Below are 9,569 nucleotides of genomic sequence, written 5' to 3'. Positions count from 1 at the left end.
CAGGAGCTCCCAGGGGTTCCAGGGGCACTGAGGCAGCAGCTCACACCTGAACGGGTTAGGAGCGTTGTACACAGGTTCTGACTAACAAAGCACCTTGCTCAAGCTCCAGGGCTTTTGGCTCTTCCCAAGGGACACTGCCACAGTCCAACCACACTTTGCTGTTCCAGAAAACGACGTGGGGAGGGCAGGCAGATTGCAAGCAGGAGCAGCAGTGAGTGCAAGGATTCTCACACCTATACCCTTTCCTGTGCCACTCTGGATTTTTGCCTCTCTGAGGCTGTTGGGAACACAGAAGAAACATTAAGTGTGTAGTTTGCTACAGTTCCTCTGATTAAATTTACGAGAAAGGATCCCAGATTATTAACCCCAGTAAATGGAGGGTTCCAGACTCATCTTTTGTCCCTTCTCTCCCACCCATACAACTGCTAACACCACATCTAGACAGATCAGGAATTGTGCTAGCACACCCTCAGCTCCTGAAAGGGTTTTCTACCTCTGCTGTCAAAAAGCAGGATTCAGTAGCCAAATAAATGATTGATGGAAYAGAAATAATGTCACCATTCTCACTCTTCTCCCTGGTTGTGATTCCTGGCTGACACACATCATGTTCAGAGGCAGGATTTTCCACGGCTGCCTATTTTAAAGTCTGTGGGTTGCATTTGTAACAAGATACGAGGAGAATGAGAAAGGGGATGCCTCTGGTTTCATTCAGTTTGCAATCAGATACACAGAAGCATGGAAAGAGTGTSGGGAAATACACACTTTTTGTGGTTTTCCTACTTATCTGTGGTGCTGCCAGACTCTTCTCTGACTCTGGGGCTGTTTTGTCCCTGCTTCTGTCTGAGAGRGTCTAAATTGCCACTGGACCACCARAGGAATAAATTCTGCGTCCAGCCAGTGCTTTCTAGAAGAGAACTGCCACCTGCACAAAGCTTTTCTAGAAACACTTTTGCCTTTACACCTGCAGCAAACACTGTAATTGGCTCAGCATCCTCTGGTGGCAGGGAACACAAACCCAAAGGAATGATAACACTTGCCAATTGTCACATCTGCCTCCTGGAGAAGGCAARGCTYGGCTAGATACAGTACAAGCTGGTGYAAGAGAGCTGTGATAATCTCTGTAAGAAGCTTTGCCATCATGTTGAGAGGAGACAAAAATGCCAGAGATGAATTAAATAGTTAAGGAACCCTGACAGAAGAGAGCAGAAAGCGTTTCGAGATTATAACAGAGAGGAAAGTTAACTTGCCAAGCACGTTGAGTGCAAGCCTGAAGTCACATTTCCTCTTGGAAAGCGATCACAGATCCCCACCTGCCACCAGCCAGCCTCAGACACTCATAATAAGCACAGGAAATGCCAGCCCCAAGCTGTGCCTCGGCAGCAGCAGGTAACACTGCTCAAAACTGCCACTGASACACGGTTAAGGCAGAGGAGCACGTGGGGCAGGAAACCGGTCCTTGTGCAGCAGGAAGAGCCCCTCAATTTATTTAATCAAATTGYACACAGAAACACGCTCCATTTTCTCATCCCAGCTGCTTATTCCAGCATGAATCATCCTGACAACTGAAAGCAAGTTAATTCTCCTGGTGTTTCCCCACCACRATCAACATTTCCACATTTCCACCTGCTGCTTCTGCAGCATCCCAGGCTGTCCTCACATAGTGGCCACACACACACAGAGCAGCTCTCAGTGACATCCTCGGGGTGGACATCCACTTGAGCTGCAGGTAAACAAAACCCACACAGAGCTCATCCCTTCCTGGTTAAACAGAACATAAGAGGCTGCAGCGCTACAAACCCACCCAAAGGTCAGATGAATAAACCACCCAAAGAATGAGAGACTGAAGAGATTCTGGGAATTCAGGTAGTGCAATCTTGAGTTAATCATTGCCTTTTTTTGCCTTGAGTAACCCAAATGTGCTGTTTGAACATCCACATCTCCCCAGCCTCTTTTCTTCTTGAGAACTGTGCTAAGTTGCAGTTGTAAATGCTTCCCAGATTCACTATTTTTGGTAATTTAGAGCCATTACAAAATCATGGGCTGCTTGCAGCTTCCCAGTAGCTTTGCTGTCCCCTTCACTAGCCCAGCTCCCACTGGCACTGCCTTTGTTGGATAAACCCARAGGGAGGGAAGGGCCACTGGAGGTGGGACAAGGCAAGAGAAAAGTTGTCCCTTTACAACTTTCCTTGCCCCAGAAGGAGGGGGCAGGGTGGATTAACTAAGCTGAAAGAGTCCATTTTATTCCTGTAGGAAATTCTTCCCYGAGGCTCCATGCTCAGACTGAAATGAGAATCAGGGCCCATTTCTCCCACCCACTCAATTTGAGCTCTTTATCCTTTCTGTCACTTGCCTGAAGAGAGAGCAATAGAGAGGGAAGGGGAGGGARCAGCGGGGTGCAGTGAGAGAAGGGACAGGGCTGGGAATCTCCTGCCTGCCCCTCAAACGCTGAGCTGAGCAGGGACAGACCCAGCTCGGTGCCTGGCACACCATGGGGACAGCCTGGGCTAATCCTGTCCCTGCTGCTCCCTAGAGCAACCAGAGGCTTTGCAAATGGATCACAGTGGGCTACAGGAAATAAAGATGAAGAAATAGGCCACAGGGGTGTGAAAAACACACCAAAAACCCCCAACTCTTCCCGCAGAAGACAAGATCACCTTTTAGCCAGGGATGGCTGGAGTGCTGTAGTTCATTCCCTAAAGCACAARGAATAAATGTGCCAGCAGCAACCCATTATATGCCTCATTGTGGCATTTAATATTTAAAAAGGAAATTGTCTCAGAYGTTTTCCTTTCATTAATTCTTTCCTGGAGCCCAGCCTTCCCACTTGTGCATTTCAGCTYGGGAGGGGAAGAGCTATTCTCAGGAATAAAGCACACGTTACCACAGGCATCAGTGACACGATGAAACACAATTCCTCACCACTATCTCAGGAGCTTTTATAATGACACAGCTTCCTCTGGAGAGGCATTGGTTTGCCTCTCCTGGAGAGCACATTCACACAGCAGGGARTGATGTGGTGAAGTTTTCTCCTACCATCTTTAATAATAGGGCAGTTAAAGTCCACATCTGACTGGAGGCAGCTCTGCCACAGTCCAAGGAAACGGGACAAGAGAAAGTCCCTTCTTTGCAGGGTCACCAGGAGTTGTCTGAGCCCATCATGTGGCAGAGAGGAYGGTGGCAGCTGAAGCTGAGCCACCCAAGATAAACAGGTTTACGTGGCAACCACTGGGAAAGGCGTAACTGTTGTCTCTCCCCTCACAATGAAACCTTTCTCCTCTCACCGCAGAAGCTCTATGCTTGGACACAGACTGTGCTGTCCACGTGGCCAAGGCAGGAGTCAGCAGAGCTGTCTGCCTCAGAGGACATCCCCCCGTTCAGCTCCGACTCTGGGATGTGCTGTGAGAACGACTCGGAGGCCGTGACATCCCTGTCAGAGCCGCTGACCCCCGACACCTGCAGCCAGGGCCTGTCCATAGGGCAGGAGCTGGAGCAGGACGAGCAGCCCAGCTCCCTGCCCGAGGCACAGCCCCAGCCCTGCCACCCCGGGCACCCCAGCACCACGGACACCATCAAGGACTACGAGCTGTGGCTGGAGATGTGCATCGCTGCCCTCGAGAGGAACGTCTCTGAGGAGGARCTGGCTCAGGTGGACCAGACTGTGGATGCCCTGGCCAAGTGGGAAATGTTTACAGGACAGCTGCCTGCTATGAGGAAGGACCTGCCCTTTGCTAGGGACAGCACTGGGCTACGCAAAGTTCTCGGGGACAAATTTTCCTCCTTGAGGAGGAAATTGAGTTCCAGAAAACTGTCCAAAGGGGAATCATCCCCTCATCGCTGGCGGTGGGAGGACAATTAGGATGGGGCTGCCTTGGGCCAGATTTGCTCATGTTACTGCCCTGCTTCYGACCTTCCTCACCCCAAGCTGTTGCTGACAGAGAGGAACAGCAACTCCCCCCAGGAATAAACGGYGTTTTGTTTTCTGAGATTGCTAACACAGTTTTGATGTGATTGGTTCTTCTCTGAGGGGTTTTCCTGTGCAACCCACCTCAAGTCCCCTGTAGGTGCTTTATGTTCTTGGTGTGAAGTCAGCCAGGTCCTCACTAAACACTCAACATGCTCACACAGAAGCTTGGGCCATCTGAACAAACAGATGCAAATTAAACAGGGCAGCTCTCACACACACAGCTCTCCTCTGCTTAGCACGTCAGCCCCAGGCACAGATGAGATTTCTCCTTCTCCTCTCCCCCTCACAAACACTCAGAGTGCTCCGGTCACTGCCCCATCAGCTGGAGGTTGTGCTGAGCTGAGGAGGGAGATGGAGGAGATGGGCACAGAGTCAGGGGGTAAAGCAGAAAGATCCCTGGCAGCAAAGCAGGAAAATCCCTGGCAGTAAAACATGAAGATCCCTGGCAGTAAAGCAGGAAGATCCCTGGCAGTGAAACATGAAGATCCCTGGCAGTAAAGCAGGAAGATCCCTGGCGGTGAAACATGAAGATCACTGGCAGTAAAGCAGAAAGACCCTTGGCAGTAAAGCAGGAAGATCCCTGGCGGTGAAACATGAATATCCCTGGCAGTGAAACATGAAGATCCCTGGCAGTAAAGCAGGAAGATCCCTGGCAGCTGGGCTGCCACGAAGAGCAGCGTTAGGGTGACGATTGCCTCTTGGTGGATGCTCAGGAGGATCTCCAGAGCTGCCTCAGTTCAAAGAGCGTGAGCTGGAATTACTCACATCCTCTGTGGATTGGCACAGGAGAGGAAACCTTTGGAAACATTCACACTCATTGATTATTAATGTAAAGGGGGAACACACATGCATTCCTTTCTGCCTGGGGAAGTTATTGCCCTTCCCTCATCCCTGCTCTGCAGGCACCCCCTGAGCAGTGCCGGGTGCTGCGCTGGCACCCGCAGCAGCAGAGCCTCCCTCCCTCCCTTCCCATGGCCAGGGCATGCCGTTCCTCTCCGCTCCTCTGGCTATTTATAGCTGCAGCTCAAGAGGCCGAAGGGTTCTTTGCTGACCCTCTCCATCCCCTGCTCTCTCAGCCCTGATAACGCTCCCCCAGCTCACGGCAACGTGACTGAGTTCCAGATTTCTGCTGTCYAAAAATACCAGCAGGTAGGATCAGATCCAGTGCAGCTGCGAGAAGGAGAGGATGCTTCCCTGCGAGGAAGCAACAGCTTTGGCTTTCCGGAGCACTTGCCCTGTGCACTTTGAGGCCTCCAACCCTGCAGTGCAACTCCGGAGCAGGAAAGAAAATTGGATAATACTGGAAGATACTGGAAAAACGCCGGAGATTTACACACGCAGGTGAGTAGAAAAGATGGTCTTGCAGTAAATTCAGCTGGATTCCGGAAACACAAGCACTTCACATCCGCATGATTCATACCGGGAGAGAAAGGGAGTTTGGCTTCGGGACTGATGACGGCAATTCCTGGAAACATTTTTCCAGAGCCGCTGCTGCCGCCCTCTCCTGGCAGCCACAAAGGTGACGGTTTCTCATCCAAGACATTCTTCCCAGCAGCAGAAACTTTCCAAACCAGCCCTGCTTGAATTACAAACCCGAGTTCTGCCCCCGAACTCGCTTAGTCGCTGCCTGAACAGATTTACTATTTTAAGCAAGAGATTCCTCTCGGTTCAGGCTTGTTTGTTCTTCCTTGATTCCGGACTGAGTTATTAGGCTGAACTTTAGAAACTTTCCAGAAAGAGGCTCAGGATGACAATCCTGCCTAAGGGAACAGACGCAGCTTTCCATCATAAAATTCCAAAGACAACGGAGGAATGGGGTGGCACAAAAGGGCTGTCAGGAGTCACAGAGGGAGACTCCTTGTGACACTTTAATTACATTAGTGCTGCTGCGAGAGCAGGAATTTCTGCTGAAGAGCTGTTGTGACTACAACCAGGTATTTTTGACACCGTCACTGCCAGAACCACTGCTTACCTGCTCAGCTTGTCCACAGGACAAAAATGAGATGSCAACTCAGAGCATTACCTGGGCAAKGAAGGCACCGCAAAGAAGGCACCATTTATGTTTCTCTGCCCTGTGCTGACAGGCAGATGATGGAGAAATGAATCCTGCACATGACCCATCTTCRGGAGATGCCCCAGCAGAACCAGCACCTCCTTCCTGCAGCTGCTTTTGGTTCCATGTAAGAATCCCTAAGGCACCACACAGATCTGTGTGAGATTCCTCTGACTCCTCTAACCACACCATCCTGTGGCCACCTGGAGCACCCTGCACCATCASAGCAGCTCAGTCACACCCGCTCTGCCCCAAGCTCAAGGACATTTGTTTTGAAGCAACTTCTAAAGTCTAATCCTGAACATAGTAAAAAACACAGGCTTTTAATAGCTTTACGAGCTCATAGACAAATACCTTCTCCCAAGAATAAACAGGCAGAACATTCCACTCCTACTCCMAAAACAAGGACTTGCTGCAGCTGAAGGGAGAGGGGATACAAAGCAACTRTCCAGAGGGAAAAAAACCCACAACTAAAAAATTCGTGTTCTTTACTAGTTCGGGGTGCAATTGCCTATAACAGCTCGCAAGGGTGCAGAGGAGGAACCAGCATCTTCCTCACACATTTCATTAGCATTATCCAGCACTTTGTGATWTAACAGTGGCCGTGACCACTTCTCTTCCCTAAAAATGGAACTTTTCACTGAAGTCTGCTTCTGCAAAATTAAGGCTTTAAGGGAAAGCTACTTTTGGTAAAAATCCCCGAACGCTCTTCCTAATAACTCTTCCTGCCTCAGCACCATGCAGCTTCCCAAGATGCCAGCTAGTTCTGCGAAGAGTGGCAAGAAGTTTGGTCTTAGTAACTGAATAAACTTCCTCTGGGTCTGAAAGGATAATGAGATACCAGGCTGGAGCTAGAAACCACAGGGATTTAATTTCCCTGCTCAAAGAGTTCCAACAAATACTTAAATATTACTGTAACTACCCCAAAACCTTACACCTTGTACACTTGAGCAAAAATACAAACTATACTTTTCATTTTAGAGAATGTGAATTTTTGCATTTTTCTCCCAGGGGAAACAGACGTGTTTTCCCTTTTATCTTCAGTGCTGGRTTACTGAAATTGCAGAAGAGACTCTGGATGTGAACAGGGAGTTGTGCTGATCCTGGGAAGGCGATTCCACATTAATATACGGAGTTCAGGCTCTCCTTGGGGCACAAGCACTCACTGGCACTGAACAAACACTCCTGCAGAACAACTGCTTCAGCCCTGCTCTTATGGAGCAACATCTGTGCAGCTGAGTTATRGAAGGGGCATCTCATGGAACACCTGGGCCCCAAAAAGGAACAGTTTGCTCCACAGAGCCGAGCAAAGAGCTCCCCTGGAGCTGCTGCTGTTGCTGAGAGCTTTCCAGATCACCAAGCAGTGCTCACACCTGGGCACCTCCTGTGAGAGGGTGCTGAATTTGCCATTGGTCTGCCCTTTTTTCAGAGATGCAGAACAGAGGCAATATATGCCACCTGAARGTGCTCAGCAACCCAAGAGACGAATCACCCTTTCCCAAAGACTTGATGCAGCTGAGGTGCTGCATTTCCAATTATCAGTAAAAGGGACAAAAAATGCTCCATGAAGTGTTTCGAGTTGCACACTGCCCGTGGAACTGACTCGGCATTAATAGTTTACACAAGAAACAATCAAAAATTGCCACACAAATCTGCCAGCTGTGACCTTGTGAGGTGAGGAAATGTGAGGAAAGGTTAATGGCATTGCTGAGGAGTGCAGCCCGAGCTCTGGCAGCATCGGGATGGCAATGCTGTGTGACAGGGACACCRGTGACCCTCCCAAGGTCGATGGTTCTGCAGTGCTCCACTGGGAGAGCAGCAGGCACAGCCCCCAGGGCTATTTATTATCAGATGCTGCACAGCACTGAGGAAATCTCTAACAGGTGCTCCCATCTCAACAGGCCCAATTATCTTCCCAGGCTGAGCTTAAAATACATAAGCAAACTCCAGCTGTGCCTCCCCTCCCACTTCCCATCAGCCCAACGCCCCAGGCAGCCCCTGGAATGCTACAGATGAATGAACTCCCAGTTTCACACAGGTTAATGTGTCACCAGCCTGAGCTCCTGGACACACTCAGGAGGAATGACTCCAACAAGAAGTGGAAGATACCTAAAGGTTACAGACTGTGATTTCATGGTGTGACAGCTGCAGTTCCATTTGTTCAAAAAGCAACTCTCTCACAGAAATAAATTTAATAAAAACATCACTTCAGACTCTTATTGAAAGACAAAACCCATAAAGAACAGTATAACAAGTCAAGTTTTAATAGATTTATAAAATTCATATATACAAAACAGTAAACTAAGTCACCAAAGCTATAAAATACACTTTTTACACATCACAATATAATTTTATCTAGTACACAGTTTTCATAAGTTGAAACTATTACAGCAAGTAGCTGCTTCTATCACGGATGCTGTTTTGGTGCTAGAAAGACACTTATGTGAGCAGTCTGGGACTGTGCTTTTACTTTATGYGTTTTCCACCTTCTTTTAGTTTGTCACTGTTTTCAAAGTACTTTCCTGTGATTTGTTAAGAAAATTAAGGCTAAACTCAGGCCTTTCTTGCCCAATGTAGTGAACTGGTTTAAAAAAAGATTGATATTGCATAGTATGTGTGTTAATGCATAGGCACCAGAGAGCAAATACATTGCAGAATAAAAGATAACATTACTTGGCTTCCTAAGCTACACGGTCGTGTCAGATAACCTGGTGTTCTGTCAGTTTGCTTTCGTACATTTTGATTCCATAAACAACTCCTCACTGGAGCGAGAAACACCAGCACTGCTGTTCAGTGGAGTCTCCAGAAATACTTTTTAATCTGTATCATCAATTCAAGCCCATTCCAGACAACACAACCTGGAGGAACACTCACTGTCCCACAGAATTAATGGCTTCAATGCAAACGGGATTTGGAACACACATCTCCAAATCCACCAACCACCTTTCCAAGTCTCGTGAGCTCCCAACAGTTCATTTCTCCTCCACGTCCCCCTGCTCCCTGCCAGCTCCTCTCAGCCTTTGTGCCCAACCACCCACACAAGAGCTCAGCACAAGAGATTGATGGGAAGTAATAGCAGAGAAGTTGTGYTACTCAAAACCTGTCACTTCCCTCAAAAGATGCTCCCTCAGGTCCTACATTAAAAATGTGGCTCTCCAGCAGTTGCAGTTTTTATTCAAACAATAGAAACAGCCTCTTACCTTCTCATGCTCTGGTATCTTGAAGAAAGTTTAAGYAGCTGTCAGGAAGGGGTAAGAGGCACTGTCTGGCCAGAGATCTGCATAYTGCATTTTAGTCAAAATTGAGTTTTAGCACCCAGTGATGAACAGATGAAGARAGATTTACAGCAGCAGGGCCAGCCTTGCCAGTGTGCTGCTCTTAATTCAAAGCCAATGGCTCTCTGGARTCACTCAAAGCTTTTGGGTCAGTGCAGATGGCATTTCACTTCAATGCAGTCTTCAAGCACCATCAGCTTTTGGGATCTGTTTAGAAACTAGCTCCCCTCTCCTGCATCCCTCCAACATACTTTGGCTTTTTTTTTTTTTTTTTTTT

The 9,569-nt window shown here is 48.4% G+C and overlaps 1 protein-coding gene across 1 annotated transcript in view; it reads left to right on the top strand.

Annotated features, from left to right (window-relative positions):
- Window positions 1-3,996, top strand: part of AMZ1 (archaelysin family metallopeptidase 1) — a 16,481-nt gene extending 12,485 nt beyond the window's left edge. The window contains exon 7 of the mRNA XM_057369755.1: window positions 3,210-3,996. Coding sequence (XP_057225738.1) covers window positions 3,210-3,856 — 647 coding nt within the window. The 3' untranslated portion in view covers window positions 3,857-3,996. The remainder of the gene's footprint in view (window positions 1-3,209) is intronic.
- Window positions 3,997-9,569: the final 5,573 nt, after the last annotated feature.

The sequence above is a fragment of the Malurus melanocephalus genome, unplaced genomic scaffold (genome assembly GCF_030028575.1).
Source record: "Malurus melanocephalus ecotype Western Australia unplaced genomic scaffold, MMel_1.1 scaffold_115, whole genome shotgun sequence".
Taxonomy (NCBI): domain Eukaryota; kingdom Metazoa; phylum Chordata; class Aves; order Passeriformes; family Maluridae; genus Malurus; species Malurus melanocephalus.
The sequence above is the reverse complement of the archived record's forward strand: the minus strand, read 5'-3'. Positions and strand labels throughout refer to the sequence as shown.